This window comes from Mercenaria mercenaria, chromosome 10 (assembly GCF_021730395.1).
Source record: "Mercenaria mercenaria strain notata chromosome 10, MADL_Memer_1, whole genome shotgun sequence".
Taxonomy (NCBI): Eukaryota; Metazoa; Mollusca; class Bivalvia; order Venerida; family Veneridae; genus Mercenaria; species Mercenaria mercenaria.
In genome coordinates, this window is record NC_069370.1 from 37,691,394 (window position 1) to 37,712,581 (window position 21,188).

The following is a 21,188-nucleotide window of genomic DNA, read 5'->3' on the forward strand; positions in this document are numbered from 1 at the left end:
ATGTATTGCTGATGGTTTGTAGTGAGACATATACGGTTATGTTAATACTGCAATATTTGTATTTCAATTCAAGTGTGCGATTACAGACTTTTGTGTGAGGTTTTGACAGTCAAGTAAGCGACTTTAGTCCGAGAAGATCTGAAAACTGTTTTCTACCTCCTTAAGAGCTAATCTTTAGAATTCGTAATTTTTCCGTGTGCATTTATTTGACGTCTGGGAGGCTTATGAAAGAATATGAGAGTAAAAGTTAGTTTTGTGTTAAGACCTAAAGTTGACCAACATTCTTCTTGAATTGTGCGTACGGACAATCGGTGTCGCCAAAACTTAAATACAAATACATTTGTAAGTGTATTGTGCACTGTTGCTGGCGTCTTAGTTTATACTAATTTATTTTAGGTCGATTGTGAAGTAATTTCTACATCTATCGACACGCTCCTGATGGAATCCATCATACACGGAGGTATGAGGGAAGAGAAGCTAGTTTCCCTTTTAATGCCGAGTGTCTAACAACCTGACGTCTTGTTATCGGTACAAGTGTATTCCACATACCACATACATTTTCTTATAAACTCACCGGTATATGATGAAACACACTGATAGCGGCTGCACGTGTACGATAAAATCAATTTACATTTTTTGGTAAGTATTGTTTATAAACATAAACGTAAGATCGCTTTCAGTATTATGCTATTGGCGGTTTTTGTTTGTTTTTCACTATAAGTCAAGTAAAAAGTATCATTAAAGCTGACGTGATGTACAAAAGGACCACTCGATCGCACAAGTTTCGAAAATATATTATACAGTAATAACATAACTACGATATTCAATCTGAATTGATTAAACTTCATGAAGAAAAACACAAGATGTAATAAAGACTGGTTTGTTTTGCTATTTATAGTGTTTAAGGAGGTTTATTTCCATTATTGCAGTGTTTTAACCCTTACCCTGCTTAATTTCTAAAATGAATGTGTCTATCTTTCAATTTGGACAGTACCATTAATTGTTACAAGGGGTGCATACCAAAAAGATACTGACTGAATGGCGAACAGTGCAAGTCATGATCAGACTGCACGGATGTGCAGGCTGATCATGATCTGCACTGGTCGCAAAGGCAAAATCAATCGTGTCCAGCATGATAAGGGTTAAAGAATGTGTATAAGATTTTATTTGTAAAATAATATTGCATATGTTCAAATATAGCCCAATTGCAACATATCCGCGGTCGTTCTCTATTAATGCACACAAAAGTATGTAGACATTTTACCGTTTTTTTTTTGAAACTGGATATTATGCAATTGTTAAGATTTAATGGTACTACACGAAAGCCCGCGTCAATGATTAAGTCTATAAATGTACTGTAAGATAAAACTCCCGAAATGTACCGCGAGTTTTTACCAGACATATCATAAATCTGCCATAACTGTAATATCTTAACCGACGAAGTATTATATATGACAAGTAGTCTATGCAGTTAGTTTACGACAAATGTATGACACATATGTGTGTCGGTGTTCTTTTATGTATAAAAATTTTCCTGCGTGTTTATGCATTGTACTATCTTATTAATGAATGCGCTTCGGGCTCTAATTGATAAAATATACAATATAAAGTAACATAGGTCGTTTTAAAGTGCTCTCAATGACTATTTACGTGTTATACATGTCTGTTAAATATATTATTCGTATTACCTTAGAAAGAAATTATTAAAAAGAACTTAAGCAAATTCGTGTCAGAATTGAGGACATTTTAAGAAATCGTCTTACTCTTGTTCAATAAAACAGATATATATATATATATATAAATCTGTAAGCAGTCTTTTCTTTCTTATAGAGAAAATTGAACGTATGACACTTTCTGAATTGGTAATAACTTTAGAAAATTAAATTTAGTATACTAAATAAGTATATATATATTAAATATATTTACATATAGGGCTGCTTACCCGTAACGGCCGCCATTTTGTTTATCCAGGATCTGTAGAAAATATCCCGTCAGCTTATTCTTCTGTTGAAAATCACATGTTTTTAACTGAATATATAAATGTGTTTGTGTAAACAGATAAACAAATAAAATGCGAAAAAAGCTTCTTAAAACACAAATAATCCGAAAACAAATACTTAACCTCACCCGATAATCTAGTTTACAATACAAAATAGCATTATTGGTTGTCTTAAAAATACCCGTATTAGCTAAAATCTATAAATATACACAGCAGCGGGCCTGTAGTCACGATTTTAACTGAATAGGTACAAAATTTACATCCAAAAGGTAACACATAAAATACAAAAACAAATCACAAAAAAAAAAAACAGAAATAATTATGCGCACTTCTCCTTAAACTAGACTTTAAACCTAAAAACTATCTTACTCAAACAATGTTATTATACCAGTATAGGTTATGGGAAAGTTCATTTTGATTTGCTCCAGTAAGCACCCGCTGTGTGATCTATAGCGGTATATCTATTGTATCATCGTCACGACGAGCAACACAGATCGATAGCCGATATCACGTAAAATGTTTATAATTATACAATTTACCTTGATGTCGAGTGAGTTCTAGGTATTCTGGGTGTAAAATTTTTTTAAGGCTTAAGGCCATTTTCGATATTAAACCGAAACGGAACCCGGAATGCATTATGATCATGTGATACGTCGATTTCACAAATACACTGAAACAAAACCGAATAACATGCACGCTCTGAAATCCTGGCAGGGTTATACTGAATTCGAACAGAAAGAGCTTTTTTCCCACAAGGTAGTTCATTATTTTTCTTTGCTTATACAAAAAAGAGAGAAAAATATCGATCAAAAATCCATCCAAGATTTTCATGCAATTCCTAAACATGACTGCGGTATTCTCCGAAATCGCCATTATGTTTATGGACCACATTTACCAATTTCATTCTCCGCCGCCAAGCAGCAACATTAAGGTTATTTCATATCGGTTTCGTTTTATGTGCATTTATGTTCTCTTGTAGAAATGAATTATGTTATTTTTTTGGTGATAAATGTTCACTAGTTTTCATGTTGTAAGAGATTACTTGTCTGCTATTGTTCAGCATCAGTTGCATTCCGTTTTACGGGTTGTTTCGTACATTTATAATCTTCGCGCTTGGCGGCAAAAAATACGAGAAGTCCGTGCATGTACTTGCCACGCACTTGAACCAATTGGATTGCTAGCTGAAATCGTCCGAACAACATCGGTAGAAAAATTGCTGTATAGTAGTTACCTCCTAGTATGAATTTAAGCTATTACGTTGGTTGGATGGTATTCTGGAGAAGGAATGGTTGCTGGGACACGAAAATGCAGATAAGTTTATATAATTTTGTTGTTGTCATGCATAACAAAGCTTAGAACAATGTTCAGCTTTGCATAACCATTCATTCAAAATCTCCAGCTCTGCGCACATGTATATCGATGATATGTATATAGTATGATAATGTTATTATGATGATGATTGTGATATTATGATGGTATGATGATGGTGTTGATGATGATGATGTTAATGCTATTATGATAATATGGCGATACGTTGTTTGTGTCTATACGATCATAATAATATGATGATGATGGTATGATGGTGATTTGATGAAAATATGGCGTTAATAGTACGATTTGACGATACGATCATAAAGATGATAATAATGATAATGATGATGATGATAATAATGATATAACATGATGATGATATGATGATAACAATGCTATGATGATAATGATTACGATGATGGTACGTTATGAGAATATGATATTACATGATGATATGATTTTGATTATGATGATGATATGGTATAATGAATCTGATATGATGATGATGACATGATTATGATGACAATGATGATTGTGGTATTACGAAATAATAATGATATCATGTTGGTACATTATGGGACGTTAATGACGATGGTGACGTCAATGATGGTAACGATGACGATGGTGATAATATTCTGATGATGATATGACAACATTGGTGATGATAATGATGATGATGAAGTTGACAATTACCGATCTGAATAATTGTGATAATGTTCCATATTACTAATTCGTTTTAATGTATTGTAATCATTAAGTATTTCAGTTTGCTAGCTATACTCCAACATTAGGGGGATACATCAGGTAAAATGAATGAAAGGTAAAAGGTAAACAACAGGTAAAAGGTAAAATTACGTTAGACTTGGTTTTAAAGCTGTTTGAAGCTGTTTTTCATTTGTTAAATGTGTCAGGAACTAAATTTTAAAAAGGAATGATAATAATATATTTATGAAAATATTAGATATAATGCATTTTAAGTAGGCTGTTGCGGTCGACAAATTTATGTCATAAGGTACGGATCACTTATCGCTCTCTGTTGGGCGTTCGAACCACGTTCAAGGTTAAATGCAGCATGAAAGAAGCAATCCAGCTGGCTTACAAAAAAGGAAATCAAATCGATTGTTCTGCTGCAGCACTCGCTCTTGTCTTTATCATAAGTTGCTTTTAACATGGGCAAGGTTGTTGGTTAAACGATATCGGCTGTGACCAGTATGCAAATATGAAATTGCAGGCATTCGGATTTGAGCTTGAGGAGAGTATGATGCCTAGTTTCATAATATTTCTGTCAGTAACAGTAAACCTCAATACATATTAGCAGGCCAGGTATTGACATATGTTTTGATACATATTAGGTTATAAGTATAACCGCTGGCAAACTTTAAAGATTCATATATTTTCTGTTACCATTCATCTAGATTATTAAGATGTAACTATTTATAAATGTTCTTATTTCGTCAAGTCCTTGTTTTTAAGGGGACGCATATTGCTACATTCACAGTTCATATAGCAATGCGGAAGGGGTGCATATTCAAGAAATCGATGGTGGGAAAATAAAAAACATATTCCTAAACTGATATAATACTGATGGACACCTGTAATATTCAGTATTTTGTAGATAAGGATGTGGTACTATGAATGTAATAGGAAAACAGAGGTCTTTGTGAAAGTACATTCAACACAAAGTATTAAGCTTTTGTATAAGGAAAAAACAGGTTTTTTACAATAACAGTGTTCCAAATAATGTTGAAAGGATGAGATTTTCTTTCTAACACACCAGGTTTGCTTAAACATGTAAAAATTTAACGCCACGTCTGTTCATCTCGGGATGGACGCCATATTTGTCATTGATAAAAAATGTAAATAAAAAAATCAGAGTGGGATTAGCATTGCAAGGGCATAACATGACATTCTACACAATGAATACCTTAGAACAGATATCTAAGATGCTACACAGGTCAGGCGGGTTAAATGCATAATGTCGATCACTTGAAATTCATCTTGAAAAGGTGGTTAATTTTAGTTTGTTTACATGGTTTTTAATTTTCCCACGACTTCTCGGCGATTCACTGCAAATGTATTACTGCGCCTGACGAAAGGTAACTCTAATAAACAACGGGAGACAACTTAGGTGTCAGCACGTGACGATTTTTAAAAAAACATGTCGATGATTATAATTTGTTATCAAATAATGAATCCTATTCAGATATTCGTCTTTAATATTAGAAAATTATTAATTTCTGTGGACATTTGTCAAATAATATTACTTACAGTGGACTACTTTGCGCATCAAACTGGTTTCCGCTTCAGTTGTGAGGCACTTCCGTTATACTTTTTGACAACAATAACAAAACACAAAATGAATCAATAAAGTCACTTATAAACCGACTGCTACTTAAATCAGTGTAAGTAAAGTTGTTGTTACAACATTATACATGTTCGTTACGTTATGATATAAAGTTTATCTTGAACTGCATAATCCATTAATTACGTTTAGATGATATTGCATTTACAACTTATTTGACCCCGTTTTTTTACGTGAATGACGGCATTCTCGTGCAACTCGTGCAAACAGAATTATGAAAAGTATGGTGGAGAATTCAAGGACAAATTATAAATGACATTAAAGTGAGGATAACTGTATATTCGTCCAGTTTTGATCATTGACATTCCTGCTGTTTATTAGTAACTTTTGTGAACAAGATTAGAATGTTGCTTTTGCACATATACACATTGATTGGACCTCTCAACCAAATTTCATACCTTATTTTTGGGATTTTTAAGACAATACAATTCAAAAGTTTGTTGAATGTGTTTTGATATTTAAGTGCATTGTAGTTCATGAATACCAAGTTAAAAACTAATAATGGCAACATTTCTAGGCCTTTATTGTAAGCCACTAGACTTCTGTAACGATAAATGTTTAATGTATTAAGGGGAATATACTCTTTTAGTTTTGTAATGTGGCATTCCTTGACCACCGTATCTTTTCTTATGCACTACTTTGTAAACAAACTAAATAATGTGTTTTAGCTCACATATGCGAAATGAAAAGCAAGACAGTGAACTTATTTCACATTCTTTCTTTAAATTTGAATATGTAGGACATTGATAAATGTTTGGACAAAGTGAAGCACTATTATTTTCGCACCAAAAAGTCTTAATTGTTGACTTTGAATGTACACAAGAAGTCTTATGTAATTCAACAATAACTTTCTTGTTTCAGTTTTTCTCATTTTTATTTTAGTGAGCAATCCTTTGTGTACTTATAACAGTTGAAACAGAATTCATTTCATTTACCAAAACCTTGTTCTTTTTGCAGGTAAATTTTATAATACCCCACCCACTTTTTTCTAATTTCAAAGTATGCGTCCCCTTAAATTCAATACAAGAAAACATGACATCTAGTTTCAGCTACAAATATAAAGGTTTTCGTTATGATAAAACAGAATACAGATGGAACTTCATCATAAATGGTAAAATAAAGCGTCTTGTTTAGGTCTTGAATTAGTGAAGGTGAGTTATTCCTTTTATATACTCTTAAGCTCATGTAATTAACTTATAATTTTGACAAAGAACTTGAAAACAAATCAACAAATAAACATCATTCTGTGTACAGATTGGACGAATTTTATTTCATAAAATATTTAGTGGCACTCAATACACATGCGGCCGTATGTGCATTTCGGTTTGGCATATAACAATTTATAAACTGAAGTAAACAATGAACAATTCGCCTCACTTTCTCATCAGCTGTGAATGGAGAAATCTGCAATTTATGCGAAATTTGCCAGTTTCTTCATTGTCAGCCTATAACACGGGCTTCTGCGTCTTAGCGTTGCCTGTAAGTTGCTGTGCAATTTAACTAACAGTTTTCTTCTGTTCCTGTTCATATCTATAAATTTAAACATGCTATATGCCATAATATCAATGAAATAAAGTCGCGGCCATTTCCCATCTACCTGTGTGGTTATTGTTTATGAATGCTAATAAGAATAGTTTAGAATATTTGTACTGACGTCGTGAAACGACATAGATATAGCGAACCTCATAAATCTCTGTATGTTCTACATTGTTCGTAACCTGTCTTAAGTTGGCCCTTGCATCAAGACTTGGGCAGCCATCTGCCTTTGGCAACTTCATGGGTTCTTTCCTTTGTGTGTTGCTTAACACAGGTCTGGCTGTATATTTTGTAATTGAGAGGTTGCGATTTTGTACTTGTGCGGATACGCATAAGTGTAGGTTCAAAGAGCATCTCATGCGACAAAAATCAGAAAAGTAAATATTATTCACATAAAAGTCATGTGTAAGCGTACAAGTTATAGGTAAAGGTTACCTGAAAGTCTTTAGCAAAGGCTGAATATTACGTATACTTGTAAAAATTTAATTCACATTTTGTATGCGCATGTGCATGATGTCGCTATCTCTTTGTTACCGGGCATACTGCCTGCTGTTCGTAATAGGTTCTACCATCGTCAGTAAAATAATTTGCTATGTTTCTACACATTTTCGCCCAGGTTCGGATCAAAATTCATATATTTCCTACTGAAATTTTACAGAGATATGAACTTCTGCTATAAGATTTTGTAATTAAACCATGGAATGTTAATAGTATAAAGTAAATTTTATTTCCTTTTTTTATAGCGTTGCCGAGATCCAGTGCGATTTGCAATCGGCACAAGCTATCTGTATGTGCATGTAAAAGACGACAGCCGTACAAAGCACAGATAGGCAAGTAGGTATCACTTAGATTTGCAGATCAAAGGTCACGGTATAGGACTTGAATATTAAAACGGGGAGAAAGTGTGTAGGCGGCCGGGTAGCTTAAATTAGTCTGTAAAGCATCGTTGGGACCGTGACGGCATCACACTGGTTAGTCTCTGACGCCTGTAATTGCGTACATATAAAGTACCCGCTGAAATTCGAGGACGAATTTCAAAATGGTAGGGAAATATGTCACGGTATAGGACTTGAATATCGAAACGGGGTGAAAGGGTGTAGGCGGCCGGTTAGCTCAGTCGGTAGAGCATTGGAACGGTGTTCCGAGGCCCCGTGTTCGAGTTACGGTCTGGCTGCAATTTTTTCTCATCATGTGACACAAAGCTGCAAAGTTGCTCCGTTATACCCGGGGCACAAGAACGCTACGAGCTCCGTACGAATAGGTTTTCAGTCGAATTTTGGCAAACTCGTACGGCGTACTTACGGACAACGTTGACTTGTACGAGATTCGTACGGATGTTTCACCGAATTCCGGAGCTCTTTACGAGCTCGTAGAGATTTTCGTACTCGGGAGCAGCCCGCAAAAGTCCCGTACGGGAACCGCACGGGCCCCGAAAGAGCTCGTACGGGCATCACACGGATTTGGAAAACTGTGAGGTTTGCTGATGCTCGCACGACTATCGCATGGGACTCGCATGGTGAACGTTTGATATCCATACGATATTAAGGGAATCGCAGGGCATTACGATCAGCTGAGAAGCTACAAATAGACGTCGCCAAACTGGTTTATTCTTGTCGCACGGACACCGTGCGAGCGCCGTACAAGCCAACGGGCATCGTACTAGGTACGGCCGGGATCCTTGCGAGCTCCGTAAGACTTGTCTGCGATGTCCGTATGGATATCCTACGATTGAAAATGGAAAATTTTCAGACGTCGTCAAACTGATTTATTTCTGTCGCACGGACACCGTGCGGACAACATACGAGTGCCGTGCGAGCGCCGTACGAATCCACGAGAACCGTACGAGGTACGGCCGGGTTCTTTGCGAGTTCCGCGCGATTTGTCTGCGATGTCCGTACGGATTTCCTACGATTGATCGTACGGGGCCCTTATACTGTGACCAGACGCTATGATTGAACAGAGACCGTAAGGATTCTAAAGTTTAAAACCATACGGACATCGTACGGTTTTGTGACCGCGGCATTACCCGTAATTTTCTCGAGTTACCGATGATTTAAGTTTGCATAAGTATAAATCAAACTGTGCCTAGCTTTCTCCCTGATTCGTTTTGCCGCTTAGGAGCAATATTCCTCTGGAATTGGATGGCTACATATGTTACCCCTCTTGTCCCGCTGATTATTGACGGAGAGAATGCCTCAGATATGAAATGCATGAAGAAATATTTCAGAGGAACAAATATCGATTTTTAGCATGAAAAATATGACACCGTATGTTTTGTTCAAAGGAGATAACTCCTGAGGCTATTCAAATTTTGTATAATTATGTCCCTTGTCATCTCAAAACATAGATAATCAGAGCCAGGACTGATGAAGTCAGAATTTTTTACAGAATTATTTTTTCTAAAAAAAGAAAGATTATCTAGTCGGTAGCCAGACTACGTCCATCTCAAGAGTGGCGCGAACACGAAACAGTCGGGGAATTCGACCGTTTCCATTCATTATTGCCAAAACATGTTTGAAGATCATCATTTGTTTTCATATGGAATGTCATAGAGTAGATAATTCCTTAGAAAGTGTTTGAAAATGTAGCTTTTGTAAAAATACATATTTTTTCGTTTGTGGCAGTTGTAGCTAAAATTGTAATCAGATGTCATTTGTTTGAATATATTTCAAGCAACATTAATATACCGAATCTCTATAGGCAGTTATTTTAAAGGACAGTTCAATGAAAACGCACACTGGCTGTACAACTATGTCCCCGCTATGTGCAATTTATTATAACAAGTATAACTGGTATCGTTATAAAAAAATAACATGTCTGCTAGCAATTGTACTTATTTAAACAGTGTGACATCACAAAGTACAAAAATATGGGTTTGAATCACCATAGTAACGCGCTAGCAGCCAGTCGACGCTTTGGCGTCTTATATATATACATCTTGTTGAAAATCAATATTACGATTATTCAAAGATATCCTGCTCTCTAATAAGTTATGTTTTAGCACTAGAGCTATTTCTATAGAGTTTAGAAAATATTGAATTGATCAGGAAAAGTATCGTAAGCACAGCAGACACATGAAGGCGTCGGTGACGTTGGCCGCGATGCGTATTTACTCCGTAAAATAAATGACAACAAAACAATTCGAATGTTTAATGTCTATACGGATAGGCATTCGCCTCTATTTTTGAATGCCTATACGAATGTCTAATGTCTATACTACGAAAGCCCGGTATTCAATATTCCCATTTCCTATTTCACAATAAAACGTATAGAAACTATGAAATGAGAAGTGTGAAATGTGAAATTCACATTTCTCACTTCGTACTTTTCAACTTTGGTATCGAAATCGTGAAATAAGAAATGTGAAATTCACATTTCTCAGTTTTCACTTCACACTTCTCAACTTTTGTATAGAAATCGTGAAATGAGAAATGAGAAGAGTGAAATGTGAAATTCACATTTCTCATTTCACGATTTCGATACCAAAATCAAGAAGTGTGAAGTGTGAAATGAGAAATTTGGGCTACTTTTGGTAAGCAGAACTAGCGCTGTGGGATGAACCAAGCCTTCGGCAAGTGTTAAAGAAAGTAATTATCATAAATAGGATTTATCAAGAAATTAATGTGGCAGCCACATTTTAAACAAAGGCATTATGAGCCTTTAATTATCTAACTGAATAACGCTTCGAACATGCAGAAGAATCTTCATTGTTTCGATCGCTCTGTGTAGTTCTTGGACTGTTAAGGGGCGTCATCTGGACAGACAGACTAAGAGATGTCACCACGCTTCCTCTTTGCAATCTGAAGTGAAAAGCAACAATGTATATATATTAATACTAGGTATTTGTCACTCGCACATTGAGATATTGCTGCTGACATTTTGAGCAACTGCGAGATATTTATCATATCTGGAATCATTAAGAAAGAGGTCTGTGCAGTTGAAATATCATTTTCAAAGCATATTCAACAGAACTTAATTCAGTTTTTAGAGGAATATTACTCCTAAGCGTCAAATGTACAAAACAGAAAGCCAAAAGCAATAATTCGATCCCCAGTTCAAAGCAAAATCACTGGTAATTTGGCTATGTTTATGCAGTTTGTATTCGCATTTAAATAACAATATCAACACCGATCATCTTTTAATAATCTGTAACTCAAAGTGATATTAAATTTTGATGCATTATCGGTTTTACCTTTGCGTGTTTTGCCTGCCCTCCGTCTTGGAAAGTCTGTACCAATTCCAAAAGGAAAGACACGCCGGATCTGGATCAATACAGTGAAGTGAGTATGAAGCGAATACATAATTGTGTTATTAAGTGCAACATGAGATATGAATAATATACAATATCAATTACACATTTTACGGCAAAATGAATAAATAAGCGCTCAGTTTATACAGAATGCAACGAACAGTTACATGCATAAAATAAATTGAAATATATAATACATAAGATGTACTTTGAAATTGTGCACAAGCACGCTTTTTACATTAGCCTAATTTATCAAACTGAAACTGGGCCACAAATGACTTAAATAAATGTGAATAAAGATTTCTTTTAGCTGACAATGATCGTTTACATCTGTTGCAACCACAGAGGTAACAACAGTCAAGGACGTATCACCGTGTCATAAAGATAACAGTTTTTGGTCACAGGTTACATTTATGGCACGTCAATTGTCCAATAATTACGTGAATCTAGGTTCACGCTCGAAAAACTAAGATTAACAATCGATAAACTAGGTTTTTCGAACGTAAAACCAGGTTTTTCGAATACTTACATACATTTTCGAGTGAAAACATAGAATAACGCCGTAAACCATAGTTCACGTTCGTAAACGTAGGTTCACGCTTGTAAACCCAAGTTCATGGTCGTAAACATAGATTCTCGTTCGTAAACTTTGGTTTACGAGCGTGAACTGGGGTTCACGAGCGTTAACATAGGATAACGACCGTAAACATAGGATAACGGTCGAACTTCGTAGATCATTCGAGAAACCTAGTTTATCAAACGTAAACCATGGTTTACGGTCGATATATTAGGATCATAAAATCAGTTATGAATTTCGGGCGTGAACATGGGTTTACGGCCGTGAACCTATGTTTACGACCGTGAACCATAGTATACGGACGTGAACCTATGTTTACGAACGTGAACCTCTGTTTACGACCGTGAAATTGGGTTAACGAGCGTGATACTAGGTTTACGTTCGATAAACTAGGTTTCTCGAACAAAGCTATGCTTTTGGGTCGTAAACATTTGTTCACGTTCGTAAACTATGGTTTACGCTCGTGAACCCAGGTTCACGCCCATAAATATATGTTCTTGCTCAATCGGAAAAACCTAGTTTATCGAACGTTAACATGGGTTCAAGAGCGTTAACTAAGGTTTACGCCCGTTATCCTATGTTTTCGCTCGAAAATATAGGTTAGTATTCGAAAATCCTAGTTTTTCGACCAAGAACGTAATTATTGGATAATTGGCTTGCCGTGAACCATTGTTTACGGGCTTGAACCTATGTTTACGAGCGAGAACCTATGTTTACGACCGTGAACTTGGGTTTACAAGCGTGAACCATAGTCTACAAACGTGAACCTAGGTTTACGTTCGATAAACTAGGTTTCTCGAACAAAACTATGATTTTCGGTCGTAATCCTATGTTCAAGAACGAAAACCTATGTTTACGGTCGTAAACCCAGGTTCACGGTCGTAAACCCAGGTTCACGGTCGTAAACCCAAGTTCACGGTCGTTAACATAGGTTCACATTCGTAAACTATGGTTTACACTCGTGAACCCAGGTTTACGCCCGTAAATATAGGTTCACGCTCGTGAACTTTGGATAACGACCGAAATTCATAGTTCAATCGAGAAACTTAGATTATTGAACGTAAACCTGGGTACTACCGTTATCTTATGTTTTCGCTCAAAAATATAGGTTAGTATTCGAAAAACCTGGTTTTACGTTCGAAAAACCTAGTTTATCGATCGTTAATCCTAGTTTTTCGACCGTGAACCTGGGCTCAAGTAATTATTTGACAATTGGCGTGCCATATACATTACACTTGTTCAGTTCCTTCTTTATTTCGTATAAAAAATTAAATCCTGAGACCTCATTCCAGTACTTTAGAGCATTTCAATGATCTGAAAACCATATACAGCCAGTCAGTATAACATGCCTACTTACTAAATATTAAAAAAGCTATTGGACTGTTATGTATCATATAAGAAAAATTATCATTTTTGAAAAACAACAACCACTGTCAATGATCACATGAAAATTGCATTTGAGCAATTACGCGTATGTAGACATTTACTCAATGAATGTTGATCCAGATTTTTCAACTAATGTAGCTATTCATTTCAAGAGTACTGACCATAGTATTTCTGATTTTAGTTTTATGCCTATTGATTGCGTTAATGATAAAATGAACAGGCTGCTGAAGGAAACTTTCTGGATGCACAAATGAGGTACTGTATATTCACAAGGCCTCAGTTCAAAGACTGTGTATAATATACAGTAACTTATTTGACTTTATTGTATTATATTCTCCAAATAATTATTTGAGCTGTTTCATGCATATGTTACAAGCATTTCAGTTATTACAGGTATTTTTATATTGTTAGCTTTCAATGAATGGAACTAATATATGGAAATTCGAAATAGAAGTGGCTTAACTCCTTTCTCAGTAACATTTGTAATAAAACTAAGCCAAAAACACAACTGTCACGTCCTTATATGGCTCACTACGCTATACTTCATTAACAGCATCGAACTACATTTAGGACTACTTCATATGTAACACTGAGTATATAGTTATTCCTTATTTTGTGTAATCAGTCTTCAATACAGATAACTAGATATTGTTAAGGTAACACTTTTGTAACCATTTAAGGCAGCACGTTTAGTCTTAAAGGTAACATCGGTTTTCACTGGCACTATACGTAACTAGTTTTAGTCACAAAGGTAACAACTGCAATCTTGTACATGATATTTTCATGACTTGCATCATTCATTTACCAAGCATTTTATCAAACTCCTTTCTATGGCCATAGTGAAGTGATGTGATGCCCTATTGAAGGTGTCCGTGTGAGGGACAAATAGAAGCAGTGGAGAGGATAACCTAGATACGAAGAACACATCTCGCATTGCAAGTGTTACTTTTAAGACCCATGTATGTTACCTTTAGTGTCAGTGAAAACTGACGTTAACTGTTGTCGGGGTGCTACTTTTACGTCTAATGATACTCAAGTAAAACTTAAGTTCTACTTGACAAGACTTACCGAAACGAAATTAAAATCGTAAGTATGAATGTATGTACGTATGTTCAAATTATCAGTAGTTTCATTTATCGTATACTTGCAATTTCCATGAATGAACTGTTTATGAATAACTATCAAAGTTCATTGATATTAATAAATTTTGATATGTTCCACGGTTAATCATTTCATTTCTAACTTCTTATTGAGCAGATACCAAGATTTATCATAAAATACACATTTCAACGCACAGAAAATATGATATTTAAATTGTTTTTGAGAATCGAAATTTCATCATTTCTTGAATTTAATTGTACTATGCCCCATCGATAATGTGATGTTTACAAACATGAATATAAATAGATTTAAATGAAGCATAGGAAATTCAACATTCTTTGTGACTTGTCAAAATTTAAATATTACTAGCTTTTGTACGAATTACAAATAAGCTCAGAGGTAAAGCTTATGTTCAACAGATCTTTTGCCGTGTGGGTTCTTCGAAATCCAGCGACGGCAGTTTATTTTATTTTTATTTTTGCATGAAAAATATTTGTATTCTTTTGAGTGTTTATCTTTTTCTCAATGACACAATGACAGATAAACTTTCGAAGCCGATATGGCAGATGAGAAAAGTTTAGTATCATATCAAACAAGATGTTAGTATGTTCTTTATACATGTACACAAACAATGAATAATAGCAATATGTGAGGCGTGCCATGAGAAAACCAACATAGTGGCTTTGCGACCAGCATGGATCCAGACCAGCCTGCGCATCCGCGCAGTCTGGTCAGGATCCATGCTGTTCGCTTTCAAAGCCTATTGCAATCAGAGAAACCATTAGCGAACAGCATGGATCTGGTCTGGATCCATGCTGGTCGCAAAGCCACTATGTTGGTTTTCTCATGGCGCGGTTCATATTATGGAAAGACATATACGGAAATACAAAGCATCAGAGTCAGAAACGAAAAATATGGGAGCTGGAAGGAATATTGCAAGAAAAAAAAATTGATCTGAAAAGCAATGTTCATGAGGATTCTAGCCCCATACAATAGAATTTAATCATCTGCTACGGGTATGTGCATTTTACCCGACTGAGCTATTTTGCCATTTACATACTTTGGCAGTTAAAATAAAAATAATACCGATACCTACTTATCATATAATATACACACGCAATATGAATTGCTGTTTTATCAGTTATCTAAATGTACGCGTCCTTGTGTTTGCGCAGTTATCACGTTATCATTGGGACAAGGACCAAGACGAGTATCAATTCTTCTGACATCTTTCATGTTGTCCGAGTTTCTTTATTTGTTTTATTTTTAAAGAGAAATACAGTCAAATGCACTTTGCAAAACAAGATAACAACATCATTAAAATGTCAATAATAATAAATACAAGGTATATATTACTTAATTTTGATATAATGTACAGCTCATGAATTGACATATTTACTGCATGACTATCTTATCTGAGAGATTTTCTGCGGTTAACAAACTACACGGATGTTTATTTTTATAAACGAATACAACAAATAACGAACAGAATCACTTTTTATATGTAATTAAGAAAACTCTTTCTAAATATAAAGCTATTGGATGAGGTGCGATGCCACAGTCTGTGATATGTATTATATTGACATCGAAAATGTTGTTTTCTTGATGATATAAGTCTTATGCTATTTAAGAAATAAAATATAGGTTACCCATGTTTTGGTATATTTAAACACGAGGGAACCTGTGGGGTAATTTCACGAGGGCTAGTCCGAATGAATTATTCTACGCGGCGTATAACTGACTACTTATATGTGTCACACGACAATAGATAATTCGTGAAAAGATCATTTCATATAGTTATCCTTGATTACCGTGAAAATTGTCGGTATTTGAACTATAGAGCGGTAATGAAGTAAGAAGTTGTAAGTAAGAAAATAGAGAAGATAGAAGTAAGAAATAAGAAGTAAGAATTAAGAAGTCAATCCTCAGCTTTCGTAAAAATATCTAACATTTCTTTATGACACGTACCGTAACATACCATGCTTTATCCAAACAGTGTATGGAGCAACGAAAACAAAAATGAGTGACAGAATGCATCTCAAAATTCAACTTTTCCATGACATAACAATAATTCACAAATCTTTAAGATCTAAGTCTATTCATAATAGAAACTTTTAATTTCAAGTTTTAAAAATGAAAAGTAAACGATAGGTTAGATATAGTTAGATATAATGAATACTTCATGTCCGTTGAACTACTTAGACGGTGTTGCCATATTTTGCAGATTCGATCCTTCGTCAGACTCCGGTAGACTCGCCGAAGAACTACCGACTGATGTTGCATATAGTACGTATTCGGCGTATGAATATGCATATCAACGAACTGGACGGAACAAGAAAAACAGTTCGGTGGACACAGATACGGTTTAAAAAGTATATGCATAGTTTATTTAACGCAGAATTAATATCAACGAGTAATTTGTATGTGTTTGTTATTTTACCAGTGTTTTTAAACAGACTACCCTTTTATTGATGCCACCAAATAAAATTTCATAAATCCTGTATCAAATGTTTGGATTGGTGAAACTTTGATTATATGGGTTCATACAACCGTTTGCACCAAAATCTATCCATTTAAATTATGTAAATATAATACATGTACTTTTTCATTGGACCCAAGCATGTATTCAAGGAGAAAAAAATGTATTAAAACGACTATGCATATTGATACACGACTTTTTTTTTTATTTATTTTGGAATGCTGTGCCAGGGACGGATATTTCTTCTTGCGCAGATAGACATCTGGTATCTGCGTCCTATTTGTTATATCGAGGGTTCAACGCAATAAGGGCGTATCTACATATGATTATTATATATATATAAAGCTCGATATATAAAGCTCATTTTCAAAGTTTGTTGCATAAAAGACAAAATCTGACCCATAACTATGTTTTGAAGTATTAGTTACCAACCCCAAACGCAGTGCCATCTCTCCTTTAGAGCCGCCAATGTAGGTATCAGTCTGTATATTTTATTCAGTTTCTCACAGAATTGATATATTTGGTTCGTACTCAAAATAACTCATATGTAAAAGTATTATTCTTGAAATTGTATTCCTGAAAACTGATTTTTTTAAGTAATATGCAAAAGATGGTTAGTGTTATGTGTGTAATAACGAGAAATAAAATCGAGCGTTTAAAAACATTGAATACTTGCATTTGGAAGTAATGCTGATTTGTACGCCCCGGTTATGCATATTTAGAACTTATTGACCGTTTGTTCCTGGTGCAACAGAATGATAATAAAACTTGTACGGAATCGTAGAGTCATCACCAATTAAAACAATAAATTTAGTCTTCGTGTCATGATTTTTATGCAAGAAAGCGATAATACACGTTTTGTTTGTGTATCTGCCGAAGCCCTTGGGATAAGTTGGTGATCACAACCCACTAACAATCTCTTGGGCAGTTGTAGAGGTTCGTAAACGAAAAACTGGTATTATCCCAATATTGAAATTAGATTTGAAACTAACCTTAATCGTTTAACCTTGTAATACATTTAATCCGCTGTTAACTGTTACTTTAAATATCTGCCGGGGAGATAAGTGAAGATTTCTATGAAAAACAAAAATGTCAAACTTTGATTACCAGGAATAAGGCGTTTATTTATATATAGCTGCCCGGAGGATATACCTGCTGGGAGGTAAAAACAGCATGCGCAAATCCAGCAGTAGATTATATGGTATGCGGGATCGGCTGCATTCAATAATTTGATAAATACATACGGACAAAAGTGCTTGAACCATGCCCGTCTGTGACGTTTTGCAAGTTTCATTGACATTTTAGGAGATAACTTAAATCAGTGAAGTAGATTGTTTGTTTGTTTTTGTAGAGGGTAAGCGCTTAATTTTTGCAGTTGCTGATATTTTACAAAGAAGGAGCAATCCAAATTGATATCAGTGATGAATATGCAAAAGCAAAGGCAAAGGTTGCTGAAACAGTTTGAAACAGTTGCAATAAAGTTTGATAATTATTAAATATACAGTAAAGGTTTTGTAAACTGAAAACTTAATAGTTGTCCTATATCATCATTAATTACTATAAACTGTCTGACAAACAAACTTATTAGTGAGTTTTAGTTTAAATCTTTTTAGTTTTAAAAATACGCCGGGTACTCAGACATTTTAAATCGCGTTTTATATATTTTTATATATTGGTTTATATATCGTGTATTTTGTAACCATTACGTGTTTTAGGAATCACTCATGAAGTATTGATATAGTTCATTTACACTGCCCTGTATTTTTGTGAAAATGGTGGGGATTTACAGTGAGGGTTCGTTTTAAACTACCCGGTGTTGTTTTGCCATTGACCGCTCCAAGGCTATGCACCCCCCCCCCCCCCACGTCCCCGAGTTCTTTTATTTGTTTGTATATTTTTCTTTGATTTACTTTGTTTATATACTCGTTGTTTACACTACGGCTTTGCTTTAAAGGCAGTGGTATTGGAACATGGCTATTTTTTTTTTAGTTCGTTGTCCCTGAAGAAAACAAATTGATAACACAAGTCAGTTGAATTCAATAGTGGTACCATTTTGAAATAAGTGACTTTGTAAGTGTAAACGTTCACTGATAGCCATATTTCCATGTTATGTGCAGCTGTATTTTTTGTCTATGGCTCAGATTCCTGTAAGACATTTGTCCTCGCATTAGTTTAGAACCAATTTTTTCCTTCAAACACTACAAATCAGAAATTTGCAATTTCAGTCTTTTCTTAATGGTTTCAGGTTCTCGAATCCGAATGGGCATATATCATTTTTTCAATAAGAGAATTTACTCCATTTACTGTGTATGAGCTTGTAGATCGACCACTTGAAGTGACCACAACCGCCTACATTGGGATTGGAGATACACTCACCGTACCTTACGTGACAGTCACCAAAACAAGCTGCTGCAAGATTATAATTACGAAGTCAGAAGGGAAAAGTCCAATTATACTTCATAAAATTAACACTTACCTTACTTATGAGATCGACCGGCAAGCACGTGTTGTTAATTAAGTCTCCGCACGAGGCATACATTCCAAGACGAATTTTGTCTTTTATAACATTTTTTTTATATTTGGAAGTTGTCATTCAAGAACAAGGGGACAGTTAATATATTAAAACGATTGAAACATTGTTAAACTGGTAATAACCGTGCAAAATCAAATTTTACTTGCATTTGTTTTGATAGTCGATCCATATTCTATGCTTAATTATTATACACTCTGGAAGCTATATTGGAGTCAGGCATGTCCGTTGGTTTGTCCGTCTGCAGTATTCGTGCACGGTCTATATTTTTCGAACCGCTGGGAAGATTTTCATAAAAGTTGACAACAGTTATTAAGACGACATGCAGAGCATACCGCTCGTTGTTCGGTCCAAAGCCAATGTCATACTTGGAATATAAAGGTCAAATAGCTTAACTTTGCGTCCGTTTCATATTATCTAAACCGCTCGTAAGATTTTTATGAAACTAGCACAAATTGTTAACCTCATCAACACTACGTGCAGAGCGAACAACCCAGGTCACTGGGTTCAAAGTGAAGGTCACACTTTGCGGTCAAATGTCAAATAGCTTAACTTCGCGTACTCTATATCCATTCTAAACCAGTCGGAATATTTTCATAAAACTAGGACCAACTTTACCCCATCAATTCGGCGTGCAGGGCGCATAACCCGCAAGGTCACGGCCACACTTGGAGTTCAAAATCAGTTAGCTCAAATTTGTTTCTACCCGATATCACTGGAACTAGTTGTTAACCTCATCAAAATAACAGGCAGTGTGCATAACCTAGGTCACTAGGTTCGAGATCAATGTTAGTTTTAGAGGTCAAAGGTCAAAAAGCTAAAATTTGTGTGCTCCATGTCTTGTAAATCACTAAAATGAATTTCATAAAGCATGACCTCATTCGAAAAACATGCAGAATACACAAAAAGTCACTTCGTGTAAGGCCAAGGTCACACTTCGAGGTCAAATATCAAATCCACTCCATATCTTCTTAACCACTTGAGGGGGTTTAGAACTAGCATTAATGGTTAAGACGACATGCAGAGTGCACAATCAAGGTCATTAGGTTCAATGTCAAGATCATACTTAAATGTCAAAGATCATGATTACAGTATTTTAGTTTCCATGTATCCAAGCGGTGTCTGGTGGTATTAATCACCTTAAGTAATAGCTATGGTTGTCTTTTGGAAGACCTTTCCTATTCATTACTATCTACACTTAACAAATGTTTACTTGTCATTTTTCTCTCCGAGGACTGCGTTTATGAATAAACGGGAGCTGAATTAGAATTAAACCACATTTAGGAGTTTTAGATAAAATCTGCTTTGACTTAACGGAACAAAAATTGGAATGAAACTTGCAAAGGAAAAATAGTAATATTCCTCAAAAATGTTAGTGAAAATGAAAGTATTATTTTTGATCTTCATATAGTGTTTAATTGTGGATTAATATAAAAACTTCTATATAGATAATAAAGGTCACCACTTTTTCAAGTTTCTTTGATAGTTTTACTTTTACTTTTAAAACTCCAAATACTGAATATTTTTACTTTCTTTTATAAACTGAAAATCATAAGTACTATGAACAGTACACGTGTGGTATGTGTTAATAAAAAAAGCGTCACGGTATTAACTATGTACAGTATATACAACTATATAAAATGTCGTCCGCCAGCAAC

General features: G+C 35.0%; 1 protein-coding gene across 9 annotated transcripts in view; it reads right to left on the minus strand.

Annotated features, from left to right (window-relative positions):
- Window positions 1–2,188, minus strand: part of LOC123561874 (fibroblast growth factor receptor 3-like) — a 35,218-nt gene extending 33,030 nt beyond the window's left edge. For 4 of the 9 annotated variants that reach the window (XM_045354552.2, XM_045354551.2, XM_045354547.2 and 1 more), the window contains exon 1: window positions 1,943–2,188. In XM_045354552.2, the coding sequence (XP_045210487.2) occupies window positions 1,943–1,958 (16 nt within the window). In that variant the 5' untranslated portion in view covers window positions 1,959–2,188. The remainder of the gene's footprint in view (window positions 1–1,942) is intronic. The other 5 variants (XM_045354555.2, XM_045354553.2, XM_045354550.2 and 2 more) reach the window with 2 other exon arrangements.
- Window positions 2,189–21,188: the final 19,000 nt, after the last annotated feature.